We start from the raw sequence: 17,242 nt of genomic DNA, 5'->3' as shown, positions 1-17,242 counted from the left end.
TCAGCCTCCTGAGTAGCTAGGATTATAAGCCTGAGCCACCGGCGCCCAGCTCAGCTTTTTTTTTTTTTAAGATGAAATCTTTCTAAACTTTTGCCCCGGCTGGCCTTGAATTATAATCATCCCCAACTCTGCTTCCCAAATATAGGCATGAGATACTACACCCAGCAATTTTAATCATATAAAACTAACAAATAGGAATCGGGATGAGGAAATATAAAAATAATAGTTTTATGCTAAGGTATTATTTTAAAGATAAACTACTTCATAAGTGATACCATTTTGTTAATAAAGTGATTGGTTTCAGTCACCTTTAACTTTGTGACTGGATAGTTTCCTCACTGTTGTCTTCTGACGGTAACCTAAATAAAAAAGATAGCATTAGTTTTAGAGTAATAAAACACCGTAACTGAGCAAAACTGAGAAAACTATTAAGAGCTAGATCTATATTGAAAAATCCGTCACTATGTAGCAACTCCTATTAGTGTCTCATATCTCACTCAAACATCACCATTCTAAGAAATGTTCCATATTTTTCAAATGTCAAACTAACTTTCAAAGAGGTAAACCATTTCTGGTTTGCCAGTACTTGGGCTTGAACGCAGAGCCTTGCACTCTTATAAATTTTTCACTCACGGCTACTGCTCTGACACTTGAACCAGACCTCTATTTCTAGATTTTTGCTAGTTATTTGGAGATAAAAGTCTCAAGGATTTTTCTGCCCAGGCTGGGTTTGACCTTGGATCCCTAGACCACAGCCTCTTGAGCAGCTAAGGTTATAGGAATGAGAACCACACTGCTTAAAAATACCTTCTTTAAAATTTTCAAACTAAAAAAAAAAATTCCAACTAAAAATCTATTGTTTTCCTCCATTTTGCCTGCATTAATAACAGGGTGAAGCATTAATATATTTTATACTATTTCACCATATTTTAAAAGATATTTCAGCACATATCTTCCAATTCCTAAATTGCCATCTCTCAAATTATAATATTTAAATAATTATGTAAACAAAAAATTACGTAAAAGATGATTTTCTTTTCATTGATAAGGCTCTTAATAAGGTCTTCCAACTATATTTAGTGACATTGTATGGTTTATTTGTCCTTTTGTATGTCTGAGAAACACTTAAACACCCAGCTTCTGTTAAAGAGGAAGATCATGGGGCCTAGGATCCTATTAACAGCTACAACTCACTGGCCACAGTGGTATCAAGTTTGGACATCTAACTGAGGGTTCTAAATCCAAGCAGAACACTGAATAGTTTGGAAGTCCTTTCTACCTCCATAGTTGTTTGACAGAGAAGTATGGGGGAAAGTGTAAGCAGAGCAGCCCTAGAGGAGTGGACACAGACAGGAAGAGTTTAGGTCAATCACAAAGCTTTTAACATGATTTGTGTTTCATCTTTACTTCATTTCTGCTCCTTATATCTCTGAAATTCTATGGAGTTGAAACACTGAGGCTGTTATGACCAGATTTTATCATTTTTAACCAGTGATCCATTGCTGTGACATTTCTCCCAAAAGCAGACTTTTGGCAACTATTCAGATATTCCTCTGGTGTCTCATGTAATAATAATACAAGATGTAGGGCAGTTATCATTTAACTAAGTGGGTTTATAAGAATTTGATTATATAAAATGCAAAACATCCAAAACACTATGTAACCAGTTGCTATTACCCTTTAAAAGATACTAACTTATTTAAGAAATGGAAGTGTTTACAGAAAATTTATATCATTACTTTTATCTTCATCAGCACAAGTGAAAAAATAAGTGATTTTCCTTTTCAACAGAATACAATGATCCTCACTTCAGCATTTTAAGTTCACTAAGTCTTCACTGAGCCAATTGTGCCTTTCATTGGCTTTATGGTCAAGAGAAAAGCTGCACAATGCCTGAATTATAATTTAGCAACACACGAGCAATAATAATTATGTGCAAATGTGGATAGGTATAACTGTGTTTTTTCACCATTCTGTGCTATTTTTTCTTACTGTCTACCTATTCTAGTCTCAAACTTTGCTTTTATGACTATTTCTGTTGACCTCCTTGTCACAAATGACCAATAATGTGAAAAGTAGTGTTGCTTGGGAAGTTAACAGAAACTCGAACACAGTCAACATGTTTGCAAACTAAAAGATACTGTGGGTTTATTGGGTCGCTTTAATAGTTTTTGGCTTGAAGGGACATGAACCATACTTCATTAGCAGAAAGCTGAAATAAGCTCTGGTATATACTGAGACTTATTAGCTACTCCTAACAATTCATCCCACTCAATCCATCCAAGGATTCATACTTATTATTACAAAGTTCATTCAAAGTATTCCCATTGAACAGTTTTAATATTAAACATAAAAATAGTACATTTACTTACTTTATACTTCTACTTGCTCTCGCTCTTTGCCCAAATCCCTTCATTTTATTAAATCGGACAAGAAGAATGGCAATTAAAATGAGAAAAGGTAGAAAAACATAGAAACCAACAAAAAGTTCATTGTTTTTAAGAGCTGGGCGCCACCAGTTTGGAGACAAGGACATGCTCCTCTCTGAAAATATAAGAGTGCCTATTAATGTTTCAAAAACTATGATCAGATCAGAATTTGATTTATAAAAATATTGAATTCAAATAATACATTAAAATGGATATTTTTGACATTAGAAGGGTATTCCAATCCACAGAACCTAAGCCATAAGGTCTATTATTTATGTCAGCTCAATTCAATTATTTATGTCATTGAGAATAAACTCATTTGCACTATAATAATGTATATCTTTGACAGAAATCTATATGTAAGTTCTGTGTATACCTTCCACCTAGCTATAGATATAATTAGAGTATCATAAAATTGAGACCATTTGTAGTTCTACATGTGCTATATGTTCCCTAGAAGAGGGCAAAATAATTCATCACAGAAAAATAAAACTTTCTACCTTAAAGTAATGTATCCTTTCAGTTAATCCAGTAAGAATTAACTCCAGTCTTTAAAATCAGCCTTTGGGATGACTAAGCACACAAAAGTCAAGCGCTACCTTCAAAATGATAAAGTTAATGAAAATGGCTTTATGTTATTCATGTTATGTTGTGGCCTTATGTTATTCATGTTATGTTGTGGTGTTTTCTACCTCTGAACAAGGGAGTGAGGAAAGCTTTGTTTCTTTTTGTTGTTGTTTATTATCTTTACAAAGCTGAACAAAGGAGCTTCCTTCCCTTCCTTTGTTTCCTTCCTTCCTTCCTTCCTTCTTCCTTCCTTCCTTTCTTTCCTCCTTCCTTCTCCCTCCCCCTCTTTCTCCCTTCATTTTTTGTGCCAATACCAGACCTCATGCTTGCTCAGATGCCTTACCATTTGGGCTATACCTCCATCCTTGTTTTTGCTGGTTAATTGGAGATAGTCTTGGACACTTTTCTGCAATAGGCTGTCTTCAAACTTTGATCCTCTAAGTGTCAGCCTCATGAATAGCTAAGATAACGAGTGTAATCCTATAGCATGCCTACCAAGTTATATAAACAGAGGATAGAGGTAAAGGCAGAAATCTTCAGGATACAGCAGTAATGAGGTTTGGCAACTATTAAGACATTCCCTTAATGTCTCATATAATAATAATAATACAAGACATAGGCCAGTTATCATTTAACTGAGTTTGTAACAATTCAATGATATAAATCAAGAGAATTAAGAGAACATAAGTCATAGATTACAGACCACAGAAATGTGTGTGATCTTCTAAGAGTCCTTTGCAGTAAGATAAGATATATGCATACAGTCTGAGACAACTTGAAGCTTAATATGGAGATCATTAATGGATTCAGAATCGAATGAAGACATTAGAGGCTGAGCTGTTCTGGGAAAAGTACATTAAGAAAACCCCAATTTCTCCACATTTTCATCAACATCGAATGTCTATAGTTTTTATTATAATCATCACAGTGATGGTGCGGAGGTATCTCCTTGTGGATTTGATCAGATTTTTCTGAAGATATTGAGTATCTTCTCATGAGCTTATTGATCATTTATAAATTTTTTTGTGGAATTGTGTTAAAACCCTTTAGCATTCTGCTTGACTTATTCATGATTTTTATTATTGACTTAAAATGGTTATTTATTCTGGATATAGATTGCATGTCAGCTATAAAATTTTCAAATAAAATTCAAATAAAAATCTGAAAGAATGGGGAGCGGGCTTCCCATTCTCCTGTTTATCTTTGGCTTCTTGGTTGTATCAATTACAAAACCTGTTGATTTTTATGGATTTCTATCTAATCTACTGGCTTTTAGTTTTGTTTAGGCTGAAGTATAACACACAGCATATGCTATGCCAAAGCAACAAAAATCTACTCGTTTTTGTGTTCTTTGTATATTCATTATGGCAGTATGATCTATGGTCTCAGTTAATTTTTGTAAACAGAGTGATGTAACAGTCTGACTTCTTTCTTTTGCATCTGGATATCTACTTTGTTCCAAATTTGTTCCAATGATATTCTTTTCTCTAATAGAATTTTCCATGTATATGATCATGTTTTCTACAAATGAAGATGATTTTCTCCTCTTCAACCTGGTTACTCTATTTCCATGACTTACTAATTGCTCTGGCTAGGGCTTGAGGTATAAGTTAAACAGAAATAAATGAGCATCTTCATCTTCTTCTAGATATTAGAAGAAAAGCTTTCATTTTTTTCTCCAATTTGGTGTAACCTATGGATTTGACATATAACATTTACTGTGTTCATGTTTGTTCTTTCCATATTTAAGTTGTTGAAATTGTCATCAATGTGTTATTTTATCAAATGCTTTTCTGTCTCTAGAAGTTGATAGTGTTATGTATTATTCTGTTAATGTGAAATAGAATATGTATTAACTTGTTTATAATGGACATTCTTGTACGACAGAGATGGAACCCATTTGTCTTTTTTCTAGATTTAAGGGAAATTATTCCATTTTCCTCATTAATTTGTACATAGTGAATGATCTTTTCAATGTATTGCTGAATTTGGCGTGCAAGTACTTCTATTGAGGATTTCCCTGGATCAGAATCATAAATACATACAGATATATGTATATGACTATTCAAATGTATATTACATATACATATATATATATGTATTTGACTATTCTAAGCACCACATATATCAGAACTATGAACAGTAAACCCTTAGCATTCCATGGAAAACTGTAAATGCTCAGAATGCATAGGGGTTTAGTACCATACTAAGGAAGTGTGATTCATTTTTTCCTAATGCTACCCAACTTCCTCTAAAGATACACTGCCTTTCAACAAAACTAAATGATTTAAACACAGTGAAGGATAACATCAGACTGACAGAGAGCTCCCCTGCATCTACTGAGCTGTGTAATACATATGGGGGAATTTTAAATATTTATTTTTTACATTTCTTTTGATTTCTAAAAAAAGTACTTTTTACTGTGCTTGGTTAAAACCATGTGTAATTTGATTTAATGCAAATTTAATGCCATGTTTGTTATATTATAACTGGCTTTTAAGGTCCTTACTTTGTAGCATGCATGAATTGTAATTTCATACTATTTAAGAAAAATATAATATTCTATTGTATTTATGTGTCACATTTTATCTACTGCCAAACATAGTTTTTCCATATTTTACCTCCTGTAAATGTACAAATACCTATTTGAATTCTGTTTCAACATTTTGGGGGTATAAACTTGGATGTGAAATTGCAGAATAATATGGTAATTCTATGCTTAATTTTTAACTACCACAATGTTTTTCCAAAGGCTGTATCACTTCACATTCCTACAAGCAATGGAAAAGAGTTCCTATTTTTCTATATAGTGATCAACATTTATTTAGATTTTCATAATAGCAGTCCAGAATATGTCATTGTTTATATCATTTTAGTTGTTACACTCATTTCCCTAAGCATTGGTGACATAGAATGTATTTCCTGGGATTATTGACCATTCTCTACTTCTTTGAAGAATAACTATTTAAGTCCTGTGCCCATTTTTATTATTGTGCTTTAGTCCTTTTTAACATGTTATGAATATTAATCCCTGATTAGATCATGATTTACGAATATTTCTCCCATTCTATGAGTTGTCTTTTCACTGTTCATGGAAACTTTTGATGTATAATAGTTTTAAAATATGATGTACTCTAATTAATGTTTTTCTTTTTTAACTGTGCTTTCCAAATTCAGTGTCATATGGTTTTCCCTTATGTTTGCCTCCAAGCATTTATGATTTTATCTCTTAAAGTTATTAATAGTGAATTTATATTTATATATAATCAAAAGTCAAAGATCATTTTGCATCATGTGAACACATAGTTATACAAATGAAATTTATGAGCCGGGCGCTGGTGGCTCATGCCTGTAATCCTAGTTACTCAGGAGGCTGAGATCTGAGGATCATGGTTCAAAGCCAGCCAGGGCAGGAACATCCATGAGACTCTTATCTCCAATAAACCACTAGAAAACTGGAAGTGGCTCTGTGGCTCAAGCACTAGAGCGCTCGCCTTGAGCTGAAGAGTGCAGGGACAGAGCCCAAGGCCAGAGTTCAAGCCCCACGCCGACAAAAAAAAAAAATGTATTTATAACACTGACCTTCCTCAGCTGAATGATCTTGACACTATGATTTTACCATATATATAGATATATATGTGTATATATGCATATATATCCATAGTGTGGATATATATATGGATATATATATATGGTAGAAAATCCTTATATGTCTGTGTGTACATGGATTTGTATCTTATCTTCTATTCCACTTGAAAATTATTTTTTGTCTTTTTAATGTAGGTTTTGTTAAACATTCAAGAATCTAAGTTTTTTTAATGTTGTGAAGAAAATTAATGGAGGTTAACATTGATTAAACTGTTGTAAAGAAACAGCAAATATAAAATGTCTCTCATAATTATAATCTTATTCTATTTAGACTCGAAGAAAAATGTCATATGCTTATAAACAGCAGAAATTATGTTTCACAATTTGGGAAACTTGTGAGTCCAAGATCAAAGCATTGGCAGATTCGATTTTTAATCTGGACCTACTTCTTCATTTGTTGATGTCCATCTTTTCACAATAACATAGTATAAAGTATGAGGAAAATCTCAGGTTTTGTTTATAAGGACACTATTCTTATTGGTGACCTCTCATCACCTCCACGTACCATTACATTAGAACTAGGCTGTGACATGAATTTCAAAAGCATAAAAATATGAGTAATGTTGATCATATAAATAAAATTTCAGATTATAAGTCTTCAGATGCTGCCATCACAATTTTTCTTCAAAAATTTTCCATCTATTTCTTTCCTTTTTTATGTGCAGGTCCTGAGACTTGAACTCGGGGCCTGGGTACTGTCACTGAACTTTTCCACTTAAGGTACAGAATAGCAAAGAATACTAGAGTTCAAATAGTAGAGTGCCAATATAGCAATTGTGAGGGCCTGAATTCAAACCCTGAAATTCCTAAATGTCTTTTAAAAGAAAAAAAATAGGTATATAAAGCTGATTTAATCCGGACATTGGTGGCTCACACCTGTAATCCTCACTACTCAGGAGGATGAGATCTGTGCATCATGGTTTGAAGCCAACATGGGCAGCCAAGTCTGTGATTCTTATCTCCAATTAACCACCAGAAAACTGGAAGCGGCACTGTTGCTAAAAGTGGTAGAGTGCTAGCCTTGAACAAAAGAGCTCAGGGACAGTACACAAGCCCTCAGTTCAAGTTCTGACTGACAAAAAAGAGAAAAAGGAAAACACACATACTGTTTTAGTTACACGTGTTTAGAAGCTAAGTAAAGTTCTATAGCAAACACTGAGTTTTCTGCTTAATTTAAAAATTGTCTGAGCTGAGCGTTGGAGGTTCATACCTGTAATCCTACCTACTCAGGACACTGAAATCTGAGGATTAAGACTCAAAGCCAGCCCTGGCAATAAAATCCGTAAGTCTCTTGTCTCTAGTTAGCCACCAGAAAATCTAAAATGGACCTGTGGCTCAAAGTGGTACAACACTAGTCTTAAGCAAAAGATGCTCAGGGACTGAGTACAGGCCCTGAGTCCAAGCCCTACAAATAACAACAACCAAATTATCTCTAAAAATGGTATTGCATCACACTCCCATATTAACTTATTCATATATACAGTTAAAAATGAGATTGCTATCCTGGGACGTCTGACTCACAAGTCCAATCCTCATGCAGGTATTCAGGTATAGAATTCTAACGAAAAAAGCTTGATAAAATCAAATAGGCAATATTTATTCATGACTGTTCACCTAAAAATTTTTAAATGGTTAGTATCATTTAATATTCATACATTGGGGGAATGTAAGATTTGTGTATTTTTTCCATTTCATAATACATTTAATTTTAAACATGTAACTTGGTCATACATGAGCACATCAAATATACAGCACCCTTGGAAAATACAGATTGTAAAATTAATAAAACTATTATATTTTCTATAATTCAAGTCTATCTACAAAATGCTGCTGTAGAAACATAAATGTTCTGTTAACCATGATTAAAATTAAAAATACTCATTTCAGGTGACTTTAAAGTGTATATACAAAATAGCCACACATGGTTATTGACAAGTAAACTGAAGAAAGTTAAACACAAATATCAGTGCTCAATTGTCCTCCATACATGTCAGCTGAGGGGGGTGGGGGGTGGGGATAGCTACATAAGACAGCAAAGATGAAATATAATAAACTTGTATGAGCAGATCTCATAGCATGATATTGGACACTAACCATTGGACAGTAACTCATCATTGATGCTGCCACCTGGTAATGATGTTTCTTTGCAGCTTGGAGGGAAATATTCAGTATCACAATGACAATTAAGTTGATTATTGCAAACCTAAAACCAAATCCAAATAAAATCCCAAATAAGAACATTTTGTACATGGCATAAAAAAGAATGACTTTCTTATGCTTGTTAGACCAAGTAATTTATGAAACTATTTCAATGTATATACTCCTTTAATGTGGAAAATAAAATTAAAATTGATTTAATAAGTATAAATCTCATCTCTAAACCAAGTGTTAGTAGCTCATTTCCTTAATCCCTGCTACTTAGAGGTCTGAGATCTGAGAATCACTGTTTGAAGCCAGACTAGGCAGAAAGTTTATGGGACTCTTATCTTCAATTCATCACACAAATCTGGAAGTGGAGCTGTGGCTCAAGTAGTAGAGTGCCAACCTTGAGTGAAAAAGCTAAGGAACAGTGCTCAAGAATTCAAGCCCCAGTACCAATATCTTATCTATATGTGAAAATATCTTATCTATATATGGAAAAATATCTTATCTATATGTGAAAAACTATTGTCTCTGGCCACACATTTAAAGCCAGGTGCATGCTTGTAAAAAAAACAAAAAACAACAAAAAACTTCTGTAAATCCCGTGGATAATTTCATAACAGATGGACAAATAAAAGTGTAAGTTAAGAGCAGCATCATTAATTACTAAATAAGTGTAAGTTAGTAGAAGAGATTAAACTAGTCAGGCCAGAATACAAGGAAAGGCCAATTTTTATGCATGAGCAAAAGATGTGGTAACATAAAATGGAATAAAACTTTGTCAGATAGTATACTGTACTTGAAAATATTTAACCCATTATATTTAATTGTTAATAATTTAAGGGAACAGATGCATGTCAGTACACAGCTGTATCTGTTGTACTAGTGCTAGTGGTCTTGTTTGTGTATGTGTGTGTATGCCAATACTAGGGCTTGACCTTGACCTGAGAGCTGTCTTTGATATTCTACCACTTGAACCACAGCTCCGTTTCCAGCCTTTTGGTAGCTTATTAGAGATAAGTGTCTCACAGACTTTCCTACTTAGCCGTCTAAAAACTATGATTCTCAGATCCTGAATAGCTCCTGAATAGCTAGGATTACAGCTGTGGGCTATGGGAGCCCGGCTTTCCAATCAACTTTTAACACTATTTAAAAGGCCATGAGTGTATGAATTTTTTAGAAGATCCATAAAAGAAATAAATTGAAATTATTGAAGATGAAATAGATAGGAGTGGATGACAAATTCTGATTCAGTGATAAGCAATGTTTACGTTAAAACACATTAAGCATATGAGAATTCATAAACATATGAGTAGGTATATACCTACTCATTTGAAACAACATCTAAACATATGTATAAACATACAATATATGTGCAAGGCTTAATGAAGCCAGTTCTAAACTTTTATATGTTTAAACTGATACTGTGATACTGTCACCCTACTGCTCTCTCTCTCTCTCTCTCTTCTGTGTGTGTGTGTGTGTGTGTGTGTGTTCACACTTGCACTGTTACTGGGGCTTGAGCTCAGCACCTGGGAGCTGTTCTTACCATTTTCAATCAAGGCTGATACCTACTACATTCTTATAAAGTTCAAAACCTATTTGCTCAGAGGAATTATGACAGTCAATAGTAATCATAAATGATGTACATCCTTATTTGACTGCAATTTTCCAAAAGAAATTTCTACATTAAATAACTCTGATCTTTATGATCCCAGAAAATGTGACTCGTGTAGGTTGAAATAACTTTATTTAAGAGACGAACATTTACATACCTCAGTTCCTTGACATTTTTTCTTTGAGTTAAAATTTGGTTCACTTGAAAAATTCAAAAGCTTGCACTGTCCTCCAAGACAAATCTGAAAAACATGTGAAATTAAAAATGTTAAAGAATTCAGCAAAATAAAAGTGAGGTGACTCACACCTGTAACCCTAGCTAATCAGGAGGCTGAGATCTGGGGATCACGTGTTTCAAAGCCAGCCCAGGCAGGAAAGTCCATGGGTCTCTTATCTCCAATTAACCACCAAAAAGCCAGAATTTGAGCTATGGCTCAAGTGGTAGAGCGCTAGCCTTGAGCTGAAGAGCTGAGGGACAGTGCCCAGGCCCAGAGTTCAGGCCCCACGACGGGACCCAAAAAGAAAATCATGATAAGCTATTTTATATTCATTTTACATTTCATTAGAATATGACAATCATTTTCAATACAAAAACTGTTTTAAATATATATTTTATTGTAAAGATACTGTACAGAGGGGTTACAGTTACATGAGCAAGGTAATGAGTACACTTCCTATCAAGCATTGTTACCCCCTCCTTTGTTTTTCCCCTATCATCCTCCCTTCCTTCCTCACCTCCCCAACTTCTCCCTCACCCCTTCCCCACCACCCTGCCCCAGTTACAATGGGTCAATTCGTATCCCTATTTCAGCATTTTGTTATTTCCCTTCTCTTCCCCAAATTAGAAAAATGTGTATACAAGATGCAGAGAACCGGAATCAAATACAGTGAATACAGGAGTTATACTATGGGGGAAGAACATACAATAGAAACAAAAAAAATCACACAGTACACTATAATTACATTAAAAACAGCAGCAACAAAAAAACTATTTTATGCACTAATCCCAGTGACCCATATCTAGGTTCCTGTTATGCTTACCAACTTTCCTCCAACTTTCACACAAGTAATAGGACCTGGAGCAAGTTACTGAATCTTCCCATATAGTAGTTCCCATATAATCATTCTGTTTATCTATCCGTCTGTCTGTCTGCCTGTCTGTATTAGGGATTGAACTCTGGGCTGAGGCACTGTCCATTACCTTTTTTCACACAAGGAGGGGGCTCTACCCTGTAAGCTATAACTCTACTTCAGGCATTTGGAATGTTAAATGGAGTACAATAATATCACCAATTTAGAGTGCTGTTCAATTAATCTTGTCCAGGTGTAATTATTTGTCTTTTACTGTCCATTGGGTTTATTTGTAGATTTGTAGGCACACTCTAATTATTACAAGTAAGAGAAACCATGCAGCCTACATTCTTTGGCTGTGGCTTACTTCACTTAGTATAATTTTTGCCAATTTTTTTCCATTTCCTTACAAATGGGCAATGTCATTCTTTCTGCTAGAAGCATAGAATTTCATTATGTATATATACCACATTTTCTTGACCCATTCATCTACTGCAGGGCATCTGGGTTGATGCCATATCTTTGCTATGGTAAATAATGCTTTAATAAACATGGTCATCCTGGTGGTTTTAATATGGCCTGGTTTGTGGTCACTTGGATAGGTGCCCAGGAGTTGGATTGCTGGATCATAGGGGAGCTCTTTATTAAGTCCTTTGAGGAACTTCCATACTGCTTTCCAGAGTGGTTGAACAAATTTACACTCCCAGAAACAATGTAGTAGAGTTCCCTTGTCCACATCCCCACCAGCATGTTAGTCTTCTTGATAATGGCTACTCTGACTGGTGTGAGGTAGAATCTCAATGTTGTTTTGGTTTGCATTTCTTTAGAACAGAGGAGGATATTCTTAGGAAAGGATCACAAGGGCTCAATAGCTAAGTGCATAGATAATATAAAATGATATTTTTTGAAATGGACTCCAAGAAATAGACGTAAGAGTTTTTTTTATTATACTGTTCCTAGGTTTTTTTTCTTTTTTGCTTCCTTTTTTCTTTGGTTTATTCACTTCTGCTGCCATTTTTTATTTCTATAACCTTTGTCTTGTATAGAAGTTTATCTAATTTGGAGAGGGGAAGTAGAAGCACAGAAACAGTGGGACAAAGGGTAAACCGATTCAGCAGTGAAACTCACTAGACACTATGTGGGAAATGAACTTTACAACTTTGGGGTGTGGGAAATCAGGAGGGGAAAAACTGGAAGAGAATGACACTGTTCAAAGGGAAATGTACTCATTACTTGAATCCTGTAACTTTAACCACTCTGTATATCACTTTTACAATGAAATTTTTAATGGTAAACATTCAGGAAAAAAAAAGAATATTACAGACTTTCTTTCCTGGCTTATTTCAAACCACAATCCTCAGATCTCAGACCACTGAATAGTTAAGATTATAGGGATTCCATATATTCATATTTGAATTCATATTATATTATACTTATCTCACAGGTTATAAGGGAAATAGAGTTTAAAAAACTGGGCCACTCCAAACCAGAGGTGGTTCAGAAATTTCTTTGAAGAAAAACTTAGTGTTTGTATAAGAGGAACATAGTAGTAAAAGAAATACTATATTTGATTGGTTATTACCACCTATCTTCTTTAATTTTTCTGCTGGAATGTCCCTAAATCAGGGCATAATTAAGTTTGCTATTTCTGATTCTCTAATACAGGCATTTATAAGAAATACCTTGAAATACATTTTGCTTGTTTTACCTATTTTTCCAAGTTCATTTAGAAAGCCTAATTGCCTTTGTCTGCTCTGAGATTCTTCAGACAGAGTCTCTTTTTAATTTACTTTAACATCTTAAAAGTTTCTTTGTTGTCTATCACCATGGATAAATGGAATAAAAGCCAGCTTGTTAATTAACTGAGTATTCTGCCATGAAACCATTAAGAATGCCTTTTTGGCCCAGTCATCATTACTTATAACAAAATAATTTTCATCCTATCATTGAGGCAACAATAACTGCTTAGTCAAAATTCACTGTGCAAATATTTTTTTTAAAAAAAAGATCCATGTTTCAGATGCAATTTCCTTCAATAAACAGACCAATATGCAACTGGCTCTTCAATAGTGAACAAAAAAGTTTGAAAGACACCAATAATGTACCTGGGCATACTTAGGATTATGTTTGGAAGATGAATTCATGCATGTAATTTCCTTCTGTAAACAAGAGATACAAATAGTATCCTAGAGTCAGTAACACAATGGTTGGGAGGGTAAAGGGAATAGAGCTATCTTGAAAAATGTATTTTGTCAAACACACCCTAATCTTTCTTCTAGTCTTGTAGGTAAGAATAGATAAGAAATGTTAATTATTCACAGTCTGCCTCATCTTTCTTATTGTATATTAATTGTACAAAGTAAGAAGTCTCATATTTTCATGCATGTATATAATGTAAATTATACCTCTATATTGTTTTCATTTCTCTATCCTATTATATCTTCTCCTTCTACCTCCCCCTTTTACTTTCATGAGTGTTTTCTTTTTCAATTTAGGGGTGACTATTTAAAGTTTAGCTTCCACAAGTAAAAGAAAACATGCAATAATTACCTGTGGGATTGGCTTATTTTGATTAACATGACACAAAAGAGATTTTAGTGAAGAGACAGCCTTATGAATCAGAGGATTCTTTGCCAAGTATTCCTAGTAAGCAGTAGGATGTTCTTTAGTGATTACTTCATTCTTTTTACTTGAGATTATCTTTCCCCAGTCAGAGATACTTTGCTATTCTCTTGCATTTTTCTGTTGACATTCATCTCTTTAAATACTACATCTACATCTATCTGTATCAAAGTAAGTGATAATTATACACTTTTAGTTAGCCAACTAATTTTTAACATGACCAATTTGTCTTTTATTAAGTTTCCAGCAACTTTTATGAAAAATAAAATAAAAAGCTTTAACATTTTATTTTATTATTTTAATATTTTATTATTTCCTTCTTATAGAAGGAAAATTTTTATTATAAATATTGTTTTAATGGAAGTATTAGGAGGATAGGTTAATAATTAAATGTCTTACTTTAATTATAACAAACTAATTCTTTTCAATTTGTGGAAGATTAAAATTCTTATTTTTCCATAATACTATTATTATTTAGGAAGCACTGACAACCTCAGATTTGGGTCACATTTTTGGTATATTATTTGATCCTTTTTTGTTTATGGATTATATAAATTATTGCAGAATAGATTTTGGAATAAAAAGGCATACATTCTCAAGTATGAGAAAATAAGTTTAAATTTCTGCACCAAATTCCTAATATGAATGATATTGAAGAAAAAGTTATTTCTTATGGCAGAAATTCTAATCTTTCTAACTAAAAATTATGATGCAGTAATCAAAAATTTTAACACTATAAATGTAAATATCAAGGTGTTTCTGCACACACAAATTTAAATATGAATTCATTGTGCATAATACTAAGCAAAAACTGCTCTTACCTTATTTGGACCACAAATGGCACCATCATATACATAGGTATTATCTTGTTTTCCAGAAGGCAGTAACTGTGCAGATAAACACACGTGACCTGGTAAGTATGGCATACCATAATCTGAAATTGAAAGGACTTCTGAACTTGTCCACTGACAAACAATCTTCCCACAGAGAATAAAACTGGAAATACAAAGAGGAAAAAGTTACTTACTTATCACATACATGTGTAATGTATTAAGTTAATAACACTCAAAACAAAAGCTTAATTTAAAATGCAACATAGACACCAAAGCTAAACTACCTGTGAACATGAGGCTCAGTTCTAGCTTGTGCACTGGCTCTTTCCAGTGCACACAACACATATGCATGAAAAATGTATAATTTTCTAAATACATACTTAAAATTACATCTTTCAAGACAGTCTCCAAGTTTTCCATTTTGAAAATTCACTTCTTCTGAACACAAATAAGAAGACTCGCTAGCATCTGACACACACAAAAAAAAGATTCCAATTACTCATATTAAAAAGTCACTGAAAGTTTTTAAAGGTACAGGAAGTAAATTAAAGAGATATGCAGATGGTACTCATTGAGTGTCATGTATCATCTACTGTCTAAAAACTACTCAGAAGAGAGAATTCTGTACTTTCATGCAGAAACTATTGAGAAATCTGTAATTTCTGCCTCTAAATAAAATTTTTTCTACCCATCACCCCCATTATGACTAATACCTTCTTTTTATTCTGTAGCTAAGGTCCATTTTATCTACTGACAGCTCAAAGTTGCTTTGATTTACAATTTTATTTTCAAATATAGATTAAAATAGCATTTCTTAGATAGTTGTAACAAAGATTAATGACTTTAAAATAACTACAGTTTAGAAATAAACCCCAGGAAAACAAAAGACACAACTAGTACATTTTCCAAATAACTCTATACACTGTCTATCTGGGTCTCGGCAAATTCCATGAAAACAATAGGCACTCTTATTATTGCATGGTTCTAAATCCTTAGTTATCACATCAGGTACACAAAACTCAGATGATCCATCACAATGTTCTGGAAAATCACACAGATCTCTACTTTTCCGACACAATTTTCCTCTGCCAGATACCTGGAAGAAAAAGAAGATATATAGATACATATAGACTTGTCAGAGTGAGTTAGGTTTTCATTCACTGTCAAAGACTGGTATGTTTTGAAATATCTCACACTATGGAAAACAACACAAAAAGATATTATGCCTTGTTGATACAACATAACATCTGAGAAAACTTCTATGACAACAGACACCACCCAAAAAAAGACTATCTAAAAGATAACTAGAATAAACATTGAGGAAGCTCCATTCATTTTCTATAAACATTCCTTCAATATTTGTTCATTTTACTTTGCTTAACCTTTCATCAAGACAAAGCAAGACAAAATTTGTATAGTGTGGTAACAATGATTTTATTGGACTATCTAAGTATTGGTTGGAAACATGTTCATTACTAGTAAATATGAGCCAATTAGCTGAGTTTCATTACTGTCTTTCCTATCTTTGCACATGAAGATATGACTAAGCAGGGAAAATTATGATAAAAATAATTGGATCAAATATCTACATTTTTGTCAAGCAACTAAAAGCCTTTGGACTAAATCACAAGTCATATTCTATGCCATAGCTGGGTGGTAGTGGCTCATGCCTATAATTCTAGCTACTTGAGAGGCTGAGATCTTCACAGTTTGAAGACAGACTAGGCAGGAAAGCCATAAGACTCTTCAGTTCACCACCAAAAAAAGACAGAAGTAGAGCTGTGGCTCAAATATTAGAATACCAGCCTTAAACAAAAAAAAGTCTAAGGGTCAGTGTCTGGGCCCTGACTTCAAGTCTTAGTACCGACACACAGATACACACAAAGACACACATACACATAATACAAATCTATGCCGCAATGCACAGTGAAATCAATGAGAACTGACATAATACATTGAATTGTTATTGTTGTGGTCTTGCTTGATTATGTATAAGGTGAATTTTCATTCTATCAGCCTATTAGAAAAGTTTTAGTCCTCATGATGAGCAAAAATTAATTTATATTGTACCTATATGTAATTCAATGATTTCTACCTCAAAAGATGCCTATTCATTTTACATAGACCCCAATTTACAAGAGAACACAATATCAAGTTGATTTTCCTCCACAGAGACTTTAGGAGAATTTTATTTCAACAAGAGCACATGCCTTTTGACTGTTATTTTAAAATGTTTTTCTATGAAAAGAATTTGGAGATGTGAGTTGTAACATCATTTATTATTTATTTACTTCCAAGCATTTTAAAATATAT

The 17,242-nt window shown here is 33.5% G+C and overlaps 1 protein-coding gene across 1 annotated transcript in view; it reads right to left on the bottom strand.

Moving 5' to 3' along the window:
• Positions 1-310: 310 nt before the first annotated feature.
• LOC105991677 (disintegrin and metalloproteinase domain-containing protein 18-like) overlaps positions 311-17,242 on the bottom strand; it is a 54,058-nt gene continuing 37,126 nt past the window's right edge. Inside the window, exons 11-17 of the mRNA XM_013024356.1 lie at positions 15,830-16,025; positions 15,310-15,397; positions 14,918-15,092; positions 10,562-10,645; positions 8,739-8,847; positions 2,373-2,544; positions 311-359 (exon numbers count right to left, since the gene is read on the bottom strand). Coding sequence (XP_012879810.1) covers positions 311-359; positions 2,373-2,544; positions 8,739-8,847; positions 10,562-10,645; positions 14,918-15,092; positions 15,310-15,397; positions 15,830-16,025 — 873 coding nt within the window. The remainder of the gene's footprint in view (positions 360-2,372; positions 2,545-8,738; positions 8,848-10,561; positions 10,646-14,917; positions 15,093-15,309; positions 15,398-15,829; positions 16,026-17,242) is intronic.

This window comes from Dipodomys ordii, unplaced genomic scaffold, assembly GCF_000151885.1.
Source record: "Dipodomys ordii isolate 6190 unplaced genomic scaffold, Dord_2.0 Scaffold4, whole genome shotgun sequence".
NCBI lineage: Eukaryota > Metazoa > Chordata > Mammalia > Rodentia > Heteromyidae > Dipodomys > Dipodomys ordii.
This window is presented reverse-complemented; position numbering and strand designations above follow the sequence as displayed.